General features: G+C 34.9%; 2 protein-coding genes across 4 annotated transcripts; one reads left to right on the forward strand and one right to left on the reverse strand.

The window, feature by feature from the left end:
- Window positions 1–4,705: 4,705 nt before the first annotated feature.
- Window positions 4,706–9,639, forward strand: LOC126699102 (O-fucosyltransferase 31-like). Its single transcript, XM_050396682.1, has 10 exons — window positions 4,706–5,061; window positions 5,195–5,257; window positions 5,939–6,020; window positions 6,323–6,390; window positions 6,545–6,633; window positions 6,723–6,926; window positions 7,531–7,801; window positions 8,327–8,554; window positions 8,707–8,904; window positions 9,228–9,639. Exons 1-10 carry the CDS (start codon window positions 4,933–4,935, stop codon window positions 9,435–9,437), a joined length of 1,542 nt encoding a protein of 513 aa, XP_050252639.1. The 5' UTR covers window positions 4,706–4,932; the 3' UTR covers window positions 9,438–9,639.
- Window positions 9,640–13,378: 3,739 nt separating this feature from the next.
- LOC126698185 (mechanosensitive ion channel protein 3, chloroplastic-like) lies at window positions 13,379–20,456 on the reverse strand. 3 transcript variants are annotated; one of them, XM_050395228.1, is made up of 14 exons: window positions 20,180–20,455; window positions 19,471–19,639; window positions 19,300–19,359; window positions 18,659–18,810; window positions 17,571–17,694; window positions 17,378–17,475; window positions 17,165–17,278; window positions 16,876–16,936; window positions 16,333–16,482; window positions 16,043–16,153; window positions 15,716–15,883; window positions 15,492–15,605; window positions 14,822–14,878; window positions 13,379–14,570 (listed from the first exon to the last, which is right to left on the reverse strand). In XM_050395228.1, the coding sequence occupies exons 2-14, from the start codon at window positions 19,549–19,551 to the stop codon at window positions 13,692–13,694; spliced, it is 2,169 nt and encodes a 722-aa protein (XP_050251185.1). In that variant the 5' UTR covers window positions 19,552–19,639; window positions 20,180–20,455; the 3' UTR covers window positions 13,379–13,691. The 3 variants fall into 3 exon arrangements, with proteins under 3 accessions (XP_050251185.1, XP_050251184.1, XP_050251186.1); XM_050395227.1 differs by having other exon boundaries at window positions 18,659–18,816; window positions 20,180–20,454; XM_050395229.1 differs by lacking the exon at window positions 14,822–14,878 and having other exon boundaries at window positions 18,659–18,816; window positions 20,180–20,456.

Raw genomic sequence — 20,456 nt, forward strand, 5'->3', positions numbered from 1 at the left:
TGAATTTTTTTTTTTAGGTCACAGGAAAAATTTATTGTGGAAATTATGCTAATTTTCTTTGTATTAGAGTAGTCTCCATAGTTTACTTACCTAAAAAATAAAAAAGATTGGGTCTCCTTAGTTTTGCTTTAATTTTGAGGTCTTCTTTAGGCTTCTTTTGAATGCCCCATACTGGTCCAAATCCAAATCCATCACCCATTTTAGTGATGATGGTGTTTGAGTTTTGGAGCCACATTGGCCGTGTTGTGATGTTGTGATGTTCATTGGGTTTAGCCAAGCAACACAAATTATAGAAATTACAGCTTTTCTCCAAACCAGATTGGCGGACTTTCAAATTATTACGTCATGTTTCATAAATAACATGAATAATGCTACGTGATTAAAAGTATATATGGATGGATTTATAAATCCTTATGTAATGGATTGATAAAAATTTTGTATAAGTAGGCCCTTCATTATTAATTTTTAGGAATAACTCTCTATAAAAGTAAGGAGTCTTCCATTGGATTCTATATGAAGTTACTATAATCTTTCTTTGGGTTTATCAATGATAAATTGCAATTTTAAGGAAAACTTGTAATAAATTTTCAACGGTTTCTTTTTCTTTCTTTTTTTCTTTTCTCATGTAGTGCCAATTGCAAACATTAAAGTGGAGAAAAGGAAAACTTTAAAGCTAATATGATGGATGAAAATTTATAGAATATTTTTTGAGTCAACTTTTCCTCATTTCATATGAAAAGTGAGTTTCATCATGAATTTAATTAATGGAATCATTCAAGTGAGAGGGGGAAAAATGCATTTATTGTGCTTCTCGTGTTTTTCTCTAATAGATATCAATATTGCAATACACATCTATCTCCCATGTAAGCTAGAAACTAATGTACAAGAAGATATATAATAGTACAAAGAGGTTGAATGATCCATCAAAGGAAAAAAAAAAAAAACATATTGCTTTAAGAAGAAACTAATGTAAACAAGATATATAATAGTCCGTTTGGATTGAGGGAGAGGGAGGGGGAGTAAAGTAGAGTAGATTTAGCACAAAAATTAGCTTACTTTTAGCCAACTCTACTTTACTCTACTCTCCTCCACTTCCCCTTTATCCAAACAAGTCATAAGAGTACAAAGAGGTTATCATTGTCGCAAAAGACATATTGCTTATGTCCATTCACTCCAATTTGATGTTTTTTTTTTTTTAGTACATTTCAATCCACTTCACTTCAATTCGGTCCATTTTGGTGCACTTACTTAAAGATTGAAAAATATAGGTTTTGGTTAAAGTGCTTATTCTAAACTTGAATTTATTAAAAAAAACAAATGCCAAACTCGTTTCAAATTCTATTAAATTTGAGCAGTTTAATCCCAAATTTGTTTCACATATATTTAATGAATCCAAATTCATTTCAAACCCATATATTTATTTATTTTATTTTGCTCAAAAGAGACAACTTAACATTACTTATTGTTAAGTTCTAAAACACTATTAGATCATATTCAACTTTTAAAGCCTATATATTTAGTCCTGGGGCTTGACATACATTGAGTAATATTAATCTATAAATATTTTTGTTGAAAATTTTGTGATTATATCTACCAATTACTATTACCATTGGTAATATTTAAACCATCTAATAATATTAATATTCCAAAAGAACATTCAAGTTATACTACAAGATTGAGAGAAAGATAAATAAATAGTGGATAAAATTTAGGACAAAGTTTAGCTATAAAATTAGTTGTAGCCTAAGGGTTAAGGCTACAACCGTACTCAATAAAATAAATATTATTACATATTTTAAAAATCTAACTGTTAAATTGCATGTTCTTTACACTCTTTATACACAAGTCAAATTTTGTGTTAATTGGATATTATTTACTATATAATCTATAAGCCTATATTTTAAACTACAAAAACTTGCAATTCAAACAATTTATTGATGACATAGCTATTGATCTTTAATTTTCTAGAAATTTTGCAACTATGAAAGATATAAGGAAAAGAAAATAAAAAATTGCAATACTTAATGCACATGGTGTTTGCTAAGTATCAATCAAAACTAAGATCATTTTGCAAGCTTAATGCATATGGTGTTTAAATATTTCACCACATTAATAGTTTGACATAGATTCTCAATTTAAAATTTATGAAAAAAACGCAAATTTTTAAAAGTCAAATGTAACAATTTTCTTGGTATAATACAGTTGAAATTAAGAATGAAAATGTAAGTAGTTTCAACTTGCTAGATTGTGAAAAGAAATACAATTTTTTTTTTTTTTTTAAACATCTAATACTAACGAATTAATTAAAAAAATGAGCAATTTCCAAAGTGTCACCGACCTATCAACTTCCAAACTGATTGAAAGTTCAATAAGTGTATAAAACACTATGAACGTTTAGACCTTCAATTTTCAAATTATCAATTCAAGCTTACTATCAAACAATTAATGTGCGAAATATGAACATAAGCATATAACAAAATTGATAAACAATCTCAACCAAATAAAATCACATCTACAGCAGAAATTAAATAGCAAAGATTAAGGGAAGAGAGATGCAAACACAAGGACAATATAACGATGTGTTATCTAAGAGGAAACCGAAGCCTTCGTCATAAAATCTCTCTGCCGCATTCCAAGCGATAAATAATCCACTAAAGAATGTAGTTGGGATACATGAACAGTAGAAGACCCTCAAAGCCTAATCTACCCAGTGTACCTAAGCCCTCCAAGCTCCTATTCCAACGAGGTTATGCTGAACCTATTTTTTCTTTAGCTTACCGGATTCCGCTATAGCCCATAGCATCAACCAATATGAAATTGGTCCATTCCTAACTGCTTCCCAAGTACTAAATGGCCTTCTCACAGATGTGGGTATGGTGAGAAAAGGTTTTGGCAATGTACCTCTCAAGGATATAACAATGGAAATGGTGAGAGTAGAGGAATTTGAAGAGTCTCTATGTGAAGATTGGGGATGAGTCAATCTTGTTTTTCTCTAGGGTTTCTCTCTCAATATTCTCTCTGGAAACTCTCTACAATTTGTGGGTATAAGGGGTATTTATACTTATATTTGTTTGGAATGCGAAGAGTCAGTTTTTCCAAAACAGAGCTAACTAGCGGCTTGGTCTCGCGACTTGACTGAGCCGCGAATTCCAACCGCGAGGTAATTGAACGACCAGACTGGACTTTTTGTCCTGTAGTGCTATAGCTGGCATGACGCTTCAACTTCTCTGCATACTTGGCACGTGTATAACTTCTGGCAACTTGCAAGCCGCGAGCTACTCGCGAGATCCAGTCACGAGTCCCTGCTTCTTTGCATAATCTTGAGCATTTCTTCATAGTCTCTCACACCCTATACTTACATGATTCCTACCTAAATACAGGGTTACTAATTGCTAAAATACAAGCAAATTTGGCACGGAATTAAGCCAATAAAATGGTTGATAAAATTCAACCTTACAATGATGACATACGAAAGATACTATTACCAATGAAGTATCACTTAAAATTAAACCAATGAATGTATAAAAAAAATTTGGGGGTCAAAAACACTTGGAAGCTCAACGAAAATCCTAAGGTTCTAATTGTCACAATTAATTTTTCAAACAAAAAGGTAATCCATAATAGGAAGATTGAACATGTAAGATCAATGATTGAAATGAAACACTTATATTTCTACTATGTAACTACACCTCTGCCGAGATTACAAGGAAGCTTTCATAAGCAAGAACACTCCTAAGACTTTGACACTCTCTCCTAATTTTTCCAGTCCCCTACTTAGTAAGTGGGAAGAGGTTATTTATACCCTCAAATCATCCTTCTTCTCAATGAATTATCCGGATGTTAGCAAATAATTGTCCCATTAGGTGTTTTCTCCTCCAATTTCATGATGAAAATGAACTTTTGGGGCGTCAAACACTGTTTAGGTCAGTCATTCATCATTAAATGCGACATACATTAGGTAGGAACACCTAATTAATGCAGAACTATTGCTTGGATTGCGTGCCACTTTTCATGACTCATCAACTGTGTTTCTAGGTAATTCCTCCCTCAGCAATTTTCAGGGTCAAGAATCTTCGGGTGAAACTTTTCCATGACTCAGCAGGTTTCACCATCTTTTCTCAAGTATAATGGATCCAGACTGACTGGGTCTTTCCCTTCATTCTCGCGATAAGAACTTTCCATGGATTATGGATCGAGCCTAATACCTCGGGCTGTTATCCAAGCCTAACATCTCTAGTCTATTTTACTCCTCAGTGGAGGGGTCGTCCTACTACAAAAATTAAAGGAAAAAAAATATACTAAAGCCACAAACTTTTTTTTACAAAGTGTTGATATGATAAATGATTATTGATAAGTGAAAATATGATATTAGTGGTAAGTCCAAATGAAAACTAATACAAAATTGTCACAACAACGATCAGTAAAAATATTGTAAAATAATTTGCATTCGTAGCATTACTAAAAAAAATTATGAAAATAACCGAACCAATACAATTTGAGAAGTGCTATTGGTTTTAATTTAAGCTTATAATTGAAATTACATTTTTGCCTAGTAATAAGAACTTGTGACACTTAAAATTTATTGTGTTGTATACTTTACCATGACAATTTAAATGCAAATTAACAAGCTAGGAGTCTAGGACCTTCTCCCTTTTTAACCGTTGCATATTTACCCACTTTATTTGTATTTATTACTCCAGAGTCCACTCGGTTCGTGTTGGGATTCCATTACACACAGACACCTCGAGATTTGCTATTTTCACACTTGTCACCCAGTTCCAACTTCCACCACCTCCTCTCCACATCAAAAATCAATAAATAAATAAAAAAAACGAAAATGGCTTTGCTATCTCTTCTCCCAAGCTTTTCCACCCTCAGTTTGGAGTTTCAATTCTAGGGTTTTAAGAGTTTCAATTCTCAACTCTCTCAACCATGAAGCTCAATTTCAGTGGGTCCCATTCCCAGAGCCACACTATTGCTGGGCTTTTCTTGCTCCTCTTGCCGCTTCTCCTCCCAAATCTGTTCGGCCCACTGGGCCGTGCCTCTCCTTCCATGTTTTCTGTAATTTCGCTGTGATTTAGTTTTCATGATTTCTATGAAGAATTTATTTTTGGTTTTGGAGAAAAATTGTTGTAGAACATTCTCATTGTGGATTCTTATATATAAAGCTAAACTATGAGTTGATGAATTGCAGGAATGGAATGCTCCAAAACCTAGACACATGGCTTTACTACGCGGAGCTTTACAGCGACAAACTGTGAGTAGGTGTTACCTTAACTTTTACCAAGCACTTCTTACTTGGGGCGCACGTAATTTCGTAATTTCATAACTTGTTGAGGTGGTAATTGTGATTGGTGCAGACGTCACTTTCACATAGGCATATCGCTAACACAGCTTTTTATTGTATATATATATATAACATGGCACATCAATAGTTGTGATTTAACTTGTAAAATTTGTGTCACTTTGTTTTTGTTTGCTTTTAATTTTGTTGTTAGTAATGCTAGGGACTGTGAATTATGTTTTTCATAACTGAGGTGATAAGTTGTGATTGAAGCAATATTACTTTCATATAGACATGGGTCCCAACACTGACACTGCTTTTACTGTATATATCATGACATGACGCCTCAATAGTTGTGAAAGAAGTTGTAATTTTTTGTGTCACCAGACTTATTGTTTTTATTTCCTTTCTTAGGTTTTTTTATTAGTAATGCTAGGGACACTGAATTCTTACAATGTTTTTCATAACTACTGACGTGACAAGTTGTGATCAAAGCAATATCATTTTCTCATGGATCCATTATTGATACTACTTTTATTAACATCAATCACAACATGTCATCTCAACAGTTATGAAAAAATGTGTGTCTAAACTTTTTTTTTGTTCCCTCTAAGATTTTTATTGTTGTTGTTGTTGTTGTTATTGTTGTTTCAGTCAGTTCAACAGCAGAGTAGACTCTGGTCTCCCTTGGCTAACCAAGGATGGAAGCCGTGTGCCGAGACTACAAAAGTACCATGTGAGTGCTGAAATTAGAGCATATAATGGTTTGTTTATTACTAGTTCTTGTATTTGAGATGGAAGTGTTGGGTATAGGTAATCTTGGAGATAATGTGATTTCAATATTTGTGGTGACTAGAAGGTTTTCTTAGATTGAGTATGATTTTAGGTAGGATAGAATGTCGGAAAAGAATACATCTGGCCAACCTTGATTAATTTGTCGAGGATCCATGGCTGACTCCAATGTTTTGGGACTAAGGCTTGTTTTGTCATTGAGAATGTTTTCTTGTGTTAGCTCACACATTTAATGTCATGTGGCAGTGCCAGAAAAATCTAGGGGGTATATCCAGGTGTTCCTTGATGGAGGATTGAACCAGCAGAAGATGGGGGTAAGTGACCAAGAATATGCTGTGAAAATGCATTTAGGAGAGAATGGGAAAGAAAATTTATTCAGTAAATGTTATTTGTTGTAGCAACTGTAGCTAACAGTTTGCGTGTATAGTATATTTCTATTTAACTTCAGTGTTTTCCTTTTTTTTGAAGATATGTGATGCAGTTGCTGTTGCTAAAATTTTGAATGCAACCCTGGTTATTCCACATCTAGAAGTGAATCCTGTCTGGCAAGATTCAAGGTAGTTTATACTTGTTACATTACCTGCATTTTATTTTTATTTTTAATCAGAGAATAAGTTATTTATAATATCTGTCTATGATTTGGCAGTTCATTCACAGAAATATTTGATGTTGATCATTTTATTGATGTACTACGTGATGAAGTTTCTATAGTGAAAGATCTACCTAGTGAGTATTCTTGGAGCACAAGGGAGTATTATGGTACAGGCATTCGAGCTACTAGAATCAAAACAGCTCCTGTTCATGCTACAGCTAACTGGTATCTGGAAAATGTCTTGCCTGTATTGGAGAGGTCAGTGAATAACTAGATCCTATTTTTTGGGCTTAAGAATTCTTGCTAGATACTTTACACTAAATCCTTTTTTCGTTGTTGATGATTTTATGATCAGTTGATTCTATGTTGCTCTTGTCCGTTAGAGTCCTTCCTTTTTTTGCAGTTAATTTGGATTCCTGGTATTGTTTGGGGACTTAGTAGTCTCTAGGGAAGGCATTTGACTGTCACTTCTTTTTCTATTGGTCCATGATAGATGTGGTTTTTAAAGAAACATGGAAAGCATCTTTGCAATGGAGAGGTGGTCGCAATAGGGGGACGGCATGAAAGATCTAAGTTTCTGGGAATGTTGTTTTGAAAAACAAACTACTCAGATAAGATGTGTAGAGTAGACACACTGAAGTAGTGAATTAAGATAATCATGAAGTGTTCCTATCTAATCCTGTGGAGCCACCTGTTTCTTAATATAGTTAATGATTTGGAATCTTATGCCAAAATTTGATGATATAATGGTTATCCAGTAGCATTTAGCCAAATTTTACTTATCAAAGAGAAGGAAAAAAAAAATCTTATCAATGTTCAAAATATATCTATTGTTTATGTAGAAAGTTTTTCATTGATGCAGTAATGGAATTGCTGCTATTGCTCCATTCTCTCATCGATTGACTTTTGAAAACCTGCCTGCAAACCTTCAGCGTCTACGTTGTAAAGTCAACTTTCAAGCACTAGCTTTTGTTCCGCATATCAGAGCATTGGGAGACACCCTTGTCAATCGCCTCCGTTCCTCTCCCAGCAAAAACCAAGCAGCGCAGACTAAGTACCTTCTGCTAGGAAGAGATCAGATCGGGAAACAGAATGCTGGGAAATTTGTTGTATTACATCTTCGCTTTGATAAGGTATATACTTGTCTGCTTTTATAAAGAACCATTTATGGTTTTATTTTTTATTTTTTTATGGACCAACATCTTAAGGTGATACTTGGGGCTTCCCTTATTTTGTTTTGTAGAAATCTTAATGCTTTTCCTGTGGACCATAAATACTATGTATTATAAAAGGCTAGTGCTGAAGCAGGTTTACCAATGAAAATTTCTGGGATAGATATTTAGATTTTATGGCGTTTCTCTTATATACTTACCATGTATGCACCCCCTTGCACTTTTAACGGTTTATATACTTTTAAAAAGAAAGTATTTAGATTTTAGTCTCGGGAAGTGGTGGTGGATCCAATTCCAATAATAACCCCCAGAATGGATTCCTAACAGCGCCATCTTTCTATGACCATCTCACATGACTATTTTAGCATTACATGAATATGTTGTGAATTTTTGGGGCAGGGTAAAAGAATAACCTTTTTACTTGTTATTCAGTTTAATGTGTTAGGTAATTCCTGGTGTTCTTAATGCTGACTTGTCCTCAAGCAGGATATGGCTGCTCATTCAGCTTGTGATTTTGGTGGGGGTAAAGCCGAGAAACTGGCTCTTGCAAAATACCGGCAGGTGCTTTGGCAAGGAAGGGTCCTAAACTCTCAGTTCACTGATGAGGAGTTGCGGAACCAGGGACGGTGCCCATTGACTCCAGAAGAGATTGGATTGCTGCTAGCAGCTTTGGGCTTTGACAATAATACCCGCCTTTATCTTGCTTCCCACAAGGTTTTTCATGACTTTTTCATTGAGTGCAATCATTTGACAACTAAGTGGTTTTTATGTCTGTTAGAGATTTCTCATTCAATAGTGGTAACAGGTGTCTTCTGTTAGGACTTGAGACCTGGATCAATGATTTTTATTTTTATTTTAAAAATCAGGTTTATGGTGGAGAGGCAAGGATCTCAACTTTGCGCAAGTTATTTCCACTAATGGAAGATAAGAAGAGCCTTGCCTCTGTAGAGGAAAGGGCCAAGGTTGAAGGCAAAGCTTCTTTATTAGCAGCAGTTGACTATTATGTGAGCATGCAGAGCAACATCTTCATTTCTGCTTCTCCTGGCAATATGCATAATGCTTTGGTAAGTATCTCCAGAAATTTTTGTGAAATTGCCTTCACAAAGACTGTAGTAAGACAAGATTATCAAAATCATCAAATCATGACTTTTTTGGTTGGCCACATGATATGATAGGACCAATGGGATTAAGGGTTGTGTAATGGCACAAAAGCCTGTTATATGTTATAAAATAAATGTAAAGTTACACATATAGTTAAGCATGTTATATAATTTAGGGTGGTAAAGTGTAATTTCATATATATATATATATATAGTTACAAACTTACATTTAATTCTTCTGATATATCAAAATTCTGGATCAAATGAAATTTTACTTTTATCAACAGGTGGGACATCGAGCTTACATGAACTTGAAGACTATAAGACCAAACATGGCACTTTTGGGCCAGCTCTTCCTGAATAAAAGCATGGAATGGTCAGAGTTCCAACGGGCAGTTCTTGATGGACATAAAAATAGACAAGGGCAGATCAGGTTAAGAAAGGAGAAGCAATCCATATATACTTATCCTGCCCCTGATTGCATGTGTCAAGCTTAATTGAATCCAATCTCACAGATTTTGACTCCACTTTCTGTATGTTATGATTGCCAAGCACATTTATCTGTTTGCGGCTTGTGTATCAAAAATATTTGTGATATCGGTTTTCTCAATATGTATAGACGTTGATTTCACTTGAGCTCATACTATTTAAGGTTTCACCTCTCCATGCCAGTCAATAAACTAAGTGTTCTTTCTCCTATCTCTCTCTCTCTCTCTTGGTCTGAACCAATCTTCCATCTTCTCTGCTTATGCTGCGAAATTGAAAGACACGAACATACACATAAAAGGGAATGAATGAGGTGCAAATTTTACATCAAGAAGTTTGGCTTCTTGATTCAATTGAATATTGTTGCCAATGGGCTCAACTAACACTTTTATTTCCCATAATAATAAGCTAGAGATTGAGGTGCGTGTGTAACTTATCTGTATAATATTTAAAACTACACATTATCTATATAATATTTAAAACTTGAAGCATAACATCTATTATTGTTATGCTCTTGTTAAACCATATTAGCGTTGCATTTAGATTCATTTGGTCTATTTTAGTCTATCGCTGTCAACTTCAGTCTAATTTGTTCACTTCGATCACTTCAATCTATTCGGTCCACTTTGGACTAGGCCTTAGGCCTTACATTGATTCTTTTTGTAAGTTGCATTTTAAATTTTGGGCTAAAAAGAATGAGATTTTATTTTATTTGGGCAATATTCTATACAAACAAAATAGGCATTAGTTATTAGAGACATGAACCCTAAAAATGCAATAAAAATGATAAAAATTTCTAAAACTACTTTAAAATTTAAGTTTCAATAATATAGGCACTATACTTATATTTGGAAAGAAAAAAAAAATGCTACAATTCTAAACTTATATAATATTTAAACTTAATGTAACATGTTACATGTATTCCATGGAATGAGGATGTACATTTAAAATAAATAAAATAAAAAAATCTTGGATATGGGGGTGTACATTTATTAAAAAAAAAAAAAAATCTTGGATATGTTCAAATTAGTCCATCAATTATGGCTTATAAAAAAAAATCCTTTTAATAACATCTTCTCCATTTATATAAACAATATTATAATTATGTAATTTAAATCTTTTTATTATATATATATATATATATAGTTAAAAAAATGGTTAGGGGGCCGATCAATGTAACTTTCCTATCTGGGCGTAACCATAGTAACACCCTAACCGCTCCCTATCAGGACCCCATACTCCTAATCAGTTAAGTTAGGTTGACCATCTGGGATGAAGATGGGATATAAGGAGCACCTACACGCAGTATGAGATAGAAATGAAGTATATTACCTTTCCTGTGCATAGTATGAGTTTGCAACTAGTAAATAATAATAAAATAAATAAATAAATATGAGGTACAGTTGTACGTTGCATAGGGCATGCCCGATCCCCTTGTTATGCAAGTAATTCCTCTACAAGGACAGGCTAAAGCCCTCTTGACGAATTGCAATATAAGACTTGCAAAAACACTTCCAATGATGAAAAACAATGCGTACACTATTTGACGAGTCTTTAATCTACAGCAATGGCAAATCTTCATGTCTGCAACTGATAACTGGCCCATCTTTTACCCTACTGAACCACCACAGAATGTGCCTAATTGACTTGAAAATTATTTACAATCATACATCATGTAATGCAGCTTTTAAAAACTCAGCTGCATGCACTTGTACACAACTTGAATCAATAGGAGCATAGATGAATAGATGATCACATCAGCAATTATCACCTTTCTGATGCAGCTAATCACTTTGTGGTCCACTAGGAAATGCTGTACTCTGACAGTCTTTCTTATCATGGCTAACGAGAGGAGATTCACTCCCATTCCTGCGAGCAGTCAATTCTTTTGACTCAGCAAGCGAAGGAGATGGAGCCACTTCTTCCTCGATTGGAAGCGTTCGTTTTGACCCCTCCAAAGCCACACCAAGAACAATATTCTCTTCTAAGGGAGGCTTTGCAATTGATGGCGATGTAGTAGCCCTCCCACCATCTTTCTTTGCATGAGAAGTGGCTGAAGAAATATCCATTTTCTCACTGCCAGCTTCCTGGGAAGTAGATAATGATTTCTCAGACATCGATTCAAGTGGGTTTACATCTTTGGAATTCAATTCTGCTGTCTCCTTCCCTGCACCTCCTCCGCTTTCGTTCTTGAGCTGCAGCGTTTCGGAGTTGTTTTGGACCGAACTTTTAGTCACCGGATTCCCAGTTTGGGTGTCAGATATCTGCATTGCTGAAGCCATGAAGTTTGAGCTTCCATCTGAGGCTGATATTGCCTCAGACTTATGATCTGTTTTGGGGTCAAGACTTGATACTGATCCAGCCTTGGTATCTGCTTTAGAGTCAGGTGTTGACACTGCTTCAACCTTGCCATCGTTTTCACCATTATGTGTGGGACGAGCTTAAGTCTTACTTTTAATTCTATGAAATTGAAACATTTAATTCTTCTGTCCACATATCAAAATTATGGATCAAATAGAATTTTACTTTTATCAACATGTGGGACATCGAGCTTACATGAACTTGAAGACTATAAGACCAAACATGGCACTCTTGGGCCAGCTCTTTCTGAATAAAAGCATGGAGTGGTCAGAGTTCCAACGGGCAGTTCTTGAAGGACATAAAAATCGACAAGGACAGATCAGGTTAAGAAAGGAGAAGCAATCCATATATACTTATCCTGCTCCTGATTGCATGTGTCAAACTTAATTGAACCCAATCTCACAGATTTTGACTCGACTTTCTGTATGTTATGATTGCCAAGCACTTCTATCTGTTTGCGGCTTGTGTATCAAAAATATTTGTGATATCAGTTTTCTCATTATGTATAGATGTGGATTTCACTTGAGCTTATACTATTTAAGGTTTCAGCTCTCATTGCCAGTCAATAAACTGAGTGTTCTCTCTCTCTCTCTCTCTGGGTCTGAACCAATCTTCCATCTTTTCTGCTTATTCTGTGAAATCGAAAGACACAAACATGCATAAAACATCTATTGTTGCTATGCTTCTATTAAACCATATTAGTGTTGCATTTAGGTCTATTTGGGCCAATTTGGTCCATTTTGGTTTATTTGATTCATTTAGTCTACCTCGGTCCATTGTTGTCCACTTTAGTCTAATTGATCCACTTCAATCTATTCGGTCCATTTTGAACTAAGCTTTAAATTGATTCTTTTTTAGGTTGCTTTTTCAATTTTGGGTTCAATTTTTTTAAAAAATTAATTTTTGTGCTAAAAAGTATGAAATTTAATTCTATTTTAGCCATACACCATACAAACAAAATAGACATTAGTAATTAGAAATATGAAACTTAAAAAAGCAATAAAAATGATAAAATAGATTACTTTAAAATTAAAGTTTTAATAATATAGGTATGAATATTCATATTTGAAAAGAAAAAAAAAATGCTACAATTCTAAACTTATATAATAATTTAAACTTTAATGGAATGAGGGTGTATAATTTTTTATTAAAAAAAAAAAAATCTTGGAAGTGTTCAAATTAGTCAATCAATTATGGTTTTTTTTTTTTTTAAAGTCATTTTAATAACATCTTCTCCATTTATATATATATATATATATATATAAATATTATAATTATGTAATTTAATTTTTTTTATTAAATTATATATATACACTTTTAAATAACACATGCACATTGCACTATTTAACTTATAAATTTTACATTATATTTTTATAAAATAAATATATTATATTTTTCTACTCATAGCAGGAGTTTGCATCCAGTAAATAATAAAAAAATAAATAAATAAGAGGTGCAGTTCCCAGGGCATGCCCGATCCCCTTGTTATCCATGAATTGCTCCAGAGACTATGCAAGTAATTCCTCTACAAGGCTGCCCTAAAGAGGATGTACTTTTAATGGGACTTAAGCCCTCTTGACGAATTGCAATATAAGACTTGCAAAAACACTTTCAATGATGAAAAACAATACGTACACTATTTTACGAGTCTTTAATCTACAGCAATGGCAAATCTTCATGTCTGCAACTGATAATTGGCCCATCCTTTACCACACTGCACCCCCACCCCAAGAGGGGCTGTGGTGGATGAATTTGGGCATGAATGTGCCTAACTGATTTGAAAATTATTTACAATCATACATCATGTAATGCTGCTTTTAAAAACTCAGCTGCATACACTTGTACAACTTGAATCAATAGGAGCATAGATGTCTGCATCGGCAATTATCACCTCTCTGATGCAGCTAATCACTTTGTGATCCACTAGGAAACGCTGTACTTTGACGGTCTTTCTTATCCTTGCTAACGAGAGGAGATTCACTCCCATTCCTACAAGCAGTCAATTCTTTTGATTCGGCAAGCAAAGGAGATGAAGCCACTTTTTCCTCGATTGGAAGCGTTCGTTTTGACCCCTCCAAAGCCACACCAAGAACAATATTCTCTTCTAAGGGAGGCCTTGCAGTTGATGGCGATGTAGTAGCCCTCCCACCATCTAGCTTTACTTGTGAAGTGGCAGTAGAAGTATCCATTTTCTCACTGCCAGCTTCCTCGGAAGTAGCTAATGATTTCTCAGCCATTGATTCAAATGGGATTACATCTTTGGAATTCAATTCTGTTGTCTCCTTCCCTGCATCTCCTCTGTTTTCATTCTTGAGCTGCAGCATTTCAGAGTTGTTTTGGACAGAAATTTTAGACACCGGATTCCCAGTTTGGGTGGCAGGTATCTGCATTGCTGAAGCCTTGAAGTTTGAGCTTCCATCTGAGGCTGAAATTGCCTCAGACTTATGATCTGTTTTGGGGTCAAGACTTGATACTGATCCAGCCTTGGTATCTGCCTCAGAGTCAGGTGTTGACACTGCTTCAACCTTGCCATCATGTTCACCATTTTGTGTGGGACGAGCTGAAGTCTTACTTTTATCATCACTACTGATTCTATAAGAGGGTGGTTCAATGAGTAGTAAGGGACGGTTAGTAGCTGCTCTTGAACGACTAAAAATTGTGTCAGCAAATGGAATATTTTCCAAGTCAGCATCACTATATATTTTCTGAACTGTGCGGATGGGTGTGGCCAGCCGGGCTCTATGATGACTGATAACTCTGAGAAGATCCAAGAGTATTACTTCCTGTTTAATTGCATTAATTAATCATTAACGAGGTCAACTTCATGCTAATGACAAAATACAGCATGGTAAATTACTAGAAAAAATATTCCAGCTAATTGAGTTTAAAGATATAATCAAAAAACCAAAATGAGAGGTTTAAAAATATTCCCATACAATTTCCCAGCTTGACTTCTAGAGATATAATCATAATTATTACATTACTTTGCACAAGATGCACCACAATTGCATGAAGCATTTAGTAATAGTCATACCTTGACACGGAGGTACTCTTCAAAATGAGAGGTTTTCACAAAGCAAGAAACCAAAATCTGCAACAACATCGCCGAATGGATAGGTGTTAACACTTGTAATAAAACCAAGTCATTATTAACCATCATCCACTCGAAGAAAGGCACTATAGCAGAGGGTATATCTTCTGATTATATAACCGGGATAGAAGCAAGAAAAAGATGAACTCAAATCGTGGGGAAGAGGGCCCACCGGATGCTATATAGGATATAAACCTTTTTTAAAACTTCTGTAAGCTAAAAAAAGTTATCTTACATGAAGCAATTGAATAGATGTTTACTGGCCTGTCAGTAAACACTATTTTCAAAGGTGGAATGTAACCCTCAAGGAGTTTAGATGATTAAACCAAAACTTAAGTCGAAATTGTTGACACAATTAAAACACTTCATTCTCATAATGCGTTTTTAAGTCTTCTTTCTACGAGCAGTAAAATTTATTATTAAAATAAATAAATATATATATATATATATATATATATATAAAGATACAAACTGTGAATACATCATTGAAACATTCTCAAGAAATGAAAAATCATACAATAAAAAACTATAAAAAAAATTTATTGCTGAAAAGAAATTTAAAAATTAAAAACAAAAACTAAACTAAACTAAAAGGTCAAGACAAGGCCCTTACCATAAGAGCCTGATTTTCTGGATTGATGCTTTCCAGGAAAACTCTTCTGTGCAACTTTTGCTGCTCTACTTGCGGATTTTTGGCCAAAACCTTACGCATATCGGCTACAATAATCTGCACACAGAAAAGAGACAACCAAGTTGCTCATAACAGGTGATAGAACCAACAGAAAGTCCCTAGTTACCCAAGTATAATGGCACAGATAAACCAAGATTGCTTCTAACATTGATCTTGTTGACATCCAAGTGACTGATGGCTAGATAGTTCTTGATGCGCCAATGCGTCTTCTGGCTAAGGTTCCTCACAACATTAACAGTGAACTTGTGGTTTGGAATGTGAACTGCTTCACGATCATCACCTCTTATAATTGTTGGAGACCACCAGCCCACATGCTGGAAAAATATTTGGAAATTAAATATATATTTATTTAGAGGTTAAATAAAATAGAAGAAAAAGCTGTAAATTGTGAATATATATATATATATATATATTTGCCACTCATGCAAATTCCCTTTCTTAGAGAATTTAGTAAAAAGACAGGTAATACAAACCTCTACTGTTCCAGAAACTTCATAGCCTTCAATCTTTGTTTGAATCCATTCATTTAAAACAAATGGCCGTGTTGCATGAATCATTACACTTGAAAGGAAATTGGTAATTATCTGAACCCATAAAGAATATGAATCAAGTTTTGTTGTTTATCTTGACAACAAAAGGCTTAAGGAAAACATTGACAGGTAGCAATTTTTGAACATATATACAAGGATGATGCAGGGCACGCTACAAACATAAAAACTGCAATGACTTCAATAGACTATATGAAAAGAAAATGTGGTGGTACCTCACGGCCAGAAAGGGTAAGCAATACTGTACCAAGACCACCAGCAGTTAGCCACTTTTGGGTAGAGAAACCTAACAACTCCATGAACAAGGAAACAGCAGCAACCCAAACTGCAGTATAAACAGCTTTCCCGGCAAAATTGAAGCCCATCTGCCAAAGAAAGAATCAAATATTATAAAACGAGACTTTGTATTTGCTCTCAAATTATTCTCTCAAAAGAGCTAAATCATTTCCTGACCACTTGAACCAAAAAAATAAAAAATAAAATCAGACAAAATAAGTAAAAAGTAAAATGTGGGGGAGTATGCCATGATGCTTTCTCAGAAAGGCTAAAAGGTGTAATAGATGAGATACTATCTTACAAAGGTGTCTTTTAAATATGCGTTCGTTGTTTACTAGCCTATGTGATTCCTAATTTCACTGCACTTTTTTCTCCATACATTCACTTTCCCAAAATAATTATTGCAGCAAACCAATATGCATCAAGGAAACATGATAAGGAAATGAAGAAATTCACATGATGAAAAATTAACAGAAGCATACATTTCTTGCATCACTGGATTCATTTGTCTCCATAAAGAATTTTTGTGCTTGTTGAATCAAGCTGCAAAGGAAAAGATAATGTCCAAAAAGAATCATAATTCAAACCACACTACCAGATGCGACATATGGAATAACTGAACAATCAACAGCAAAGATCAACCACAATGAATATAGATCAAACCGATTATAAACAATGACAACAGATCAAAGTAGAATATTCTAGAAAACCAGTGAATCTCCACACACACACAGAGGCGTGCATTAAGAGACACCATAGCACCACACTCACCTTGAAAAACAATAGGCAAATGCTAGGACCGTTGATAGTGATCGTACAAAATTCAGAAGTCGTTGTTTAACAGCCTGGCTGGCTTCTGAAGGTAGGACTACAGGATCCAATGCTCTGAAACAAGAAGGCTGTAATTAGTACAGATAGAGTGAATGAAAATTGATGCTCTGGAAAGACAGTTTAATTCAAATTACTTGCAAAATATTCATGCACCTGCAGATGAGTATTGCCCCAGTCCATAGCAGCAAAGGCTGAAGATAAGAAGTCATAACATAGTGCGTGCTACTTTTCTTCCAGCTACTATCAGTTCTCTGCAGCAAATTGTCATAAAGGAGAGAATTAATTCATTAAGGGATTTGGCCACTGTTTAAGAAAAAGCATGATAGAAGGAAAGTAGAATAAATACATTAAGAAATACAATCCTGCCCAGTTGCATGAGTGGTCCAAGACCCCAAGCAGCAAAAGCAATGATACCAACTGCTGGAATCAATTTATGCATATGAGGGTTTCCACGTAACACATCATATGACCTGCAAGATAAATTAGAAAATTGTAGAGAAAAAAGTACAAGACCATGGAAGAAAAATGCGGCTAATTTTTAGCAACACAGGACAGGAACATTGCCCCTTCTAAAGTGGAGAAAGAAGGATTTTTTTTTTTTTTGGGGGGGGGGGGAGACTACAGCATAATGATTGGTTTAAAGTGATAAGAAAATTTTCTGATTGAAACATCTTTTACCTGAATATTTAGTAAGAATTCTTTCCATAAGGCCAAATTATATGGAAGAGCCAAATGGTTTAGAAATGAGAAAACAATTCAAAACCTTTTTTCCACCACTGAGAAGTAATTTAAGGCCAATAGAACCATCAGTCTATCAAATACATCAAAACACACACACACACCCACCTAGCTACCTGAGAACTCCCAAAATAGAAAGTAAAGGTACAAAAAACTCAGAAGCGATCCCATTAGTACCATTCTCAGATATGTTCACTACGTTACTGATGCAAGTATAGGCAGGATGTCCACCTAGGCCATAAATGGAGCTCTTATTTGCATAATAAACAATAATTTTGTGAACTTAAACAATGTATTTGATGCCCTTCATATAATCCCCATTCACCCAGTCCAAAGGGAGGGAGGAGCTAGAAGGAGGAGAGAGAGAGAGATTGAACTCCAGAACTAATTGGGCTCCTTAATTAAACAGTTAACAAGCTACAAAAGGAATACCCCAAAAGTAAGTGCATGAAGCGACATCATAGGATGCTGATCCACTTAAAGAGTCACAATGACATTCACGAGATGCTATTAAATCACAACCTTTCCATGAGTCCAGTGAAACTAGATTCACCAACAGACAATCACAAAATGCAGGTAATTCTAATATTCTGAGAGTACAAATAATATTAGGAACTACATTAGCATGTTACCTGAGCTATGAAATAGAAAGAAAGAAAAAAACTGATAAAATACAAAGACCGAAAATTGATATACCTTGTCAAAACCACAGTTGCAGATTTCAGAAGAGGAATCTCATTTCCTCCACCAGGTACTAGAACAGAACGGCACAAGAAAACATTACATCTGGAGGATACAGGACATATTGGACCTCGCACACTGCTCAAGAGATGGAGACTCCAGGCATCCTGTCGCTGACATCAACAGACAGAATTTTCCATAGGTACAGATTCTATAAAAACGAGAACTCTTTAATTTCACCTCACATACAAAGAGACATGCTTGCACTTGCAGGCTTTGCCCGCTAAACTATAAGCATGGACCTGTTGAGATCTTAGCATGCAGAATAAGGAATAGATAACCACACACAAGAATACAAATGAAGCTTCCTCTTGGAGACTTGAATCCCGATCGTTGCCCCCGACACCCATAAGCACTTATATTTGTAGAGTGATGACTAAATACGTCACATGACCAACTTAACAATCAAGTAATTTAATACACATCGATGGTCTTCTAAACTACCACGTAATGGGTTGAAGGATATTTTCCCAATCCAGTTTGGAAGAAAACTTTGTCCTTTGAGAAACAATGTTGAAAGCAACATAAGTAAACATGCAGCCATGCACAAAACAACAAAAAAGTCGCATGAAATTCTGAAGCCACAGAAACCATACCAAACCATTCGATGAAAGATTGGTGCTAACTAAGTTTAATCGATCCTTTCCCATCACACTCTGTGATCAAAACAAAATAAAAAAAACAAAAACAAAAGCTTAGCATTGTAGGCCCGAAAAAAGAAACTTTAAGGCACGAGTAAACACATTAATAGGATAATAATCACGTACAGCATGTTGGTTGCCACATCTATGAACACCGTATATCCCCAATTCATGGGACAATCGGATAGAACCAGCAGCGGGTGCCATTATTGGATCGAGGTGTAATTTGTGCAAATGCCACTAGTAACAAAATACCATTATGCAGTCCAGACTCTAAAATCAAGTTATATAGCACCTGCCAATGTAAAGAGTTCAAAATTCAGTGCAAGGAAAAGCAAATACAGGAAATGGCCCAAAAACACACCCAAAAAAAAAAAAAAAATTCCATCTAGTACTATTTGGTTTCGTTAACTCATTTAAATGTAACAATATTTAAATACTAGTACTGTTTGGTTCCTTTTAGCTCATTTAATAGTACTATATGACTTAATTAAGTACAATTTTCCTTCTTAATTTTTTGTAAACAAAAAAATGATTAATATATAGGGTCCATTTCGTTAGGCGGAGCTTAAAAGAGCGTTTTTAAAACCCAAAACTCTATTTCTTAACAACAAGCAGCTTTTTGCTAATTTTAAACCCAAAATATCGTTTTACGACAGCTTATCCGAACCGCACCCATAATATAATACCAATATTCAAAGAATCTAAACCAAAAAACCTAGATCTCAAAGAATCTAAACTTTACACGTCCTGTTAACAAATTTCATACTGTTGAACTTAAATTAACAACAAAAGCTAATATAAATAAATTCTCAGATAATTATACCAGACATACCAGACTAACTTCAAATTCACTTAGCCGAGAAAAATTCCAGCTGCGAGAGATATCCAACAACTTTCCTGAGAAACAAACACAAAGAACCAAAAAAAAAAAAAAAAACACTCTCCGATGCCCGATCAATTTCGAAGAACAAAAAGCAAAATAGAACAGAGAGAATACAATTCAACAGTTGGCGTGACGCTAAAATACGCCAGTGGGTAAAAGTTCAGGAAGAACACGTGTTCCAATGGGATTGCGAGGTTTTGGATGTGTTTATGTGGCGACCGACGGT

The sequence above is a fragment of the Quercus robur genome, chromosome 9, assembly GCF_932294415.1.
Source record: "Quercus robur chromosome 9, dhQueRobu3.1, whole genome shotgun sequence".
NCBI classification, from domain to species: domain Eukaryota; kingdom Viridiplantae; phylum Streptophyta; class Magnoliopsida; order Fagales; family Fagaceae; genus Quercus; species Quercus robur.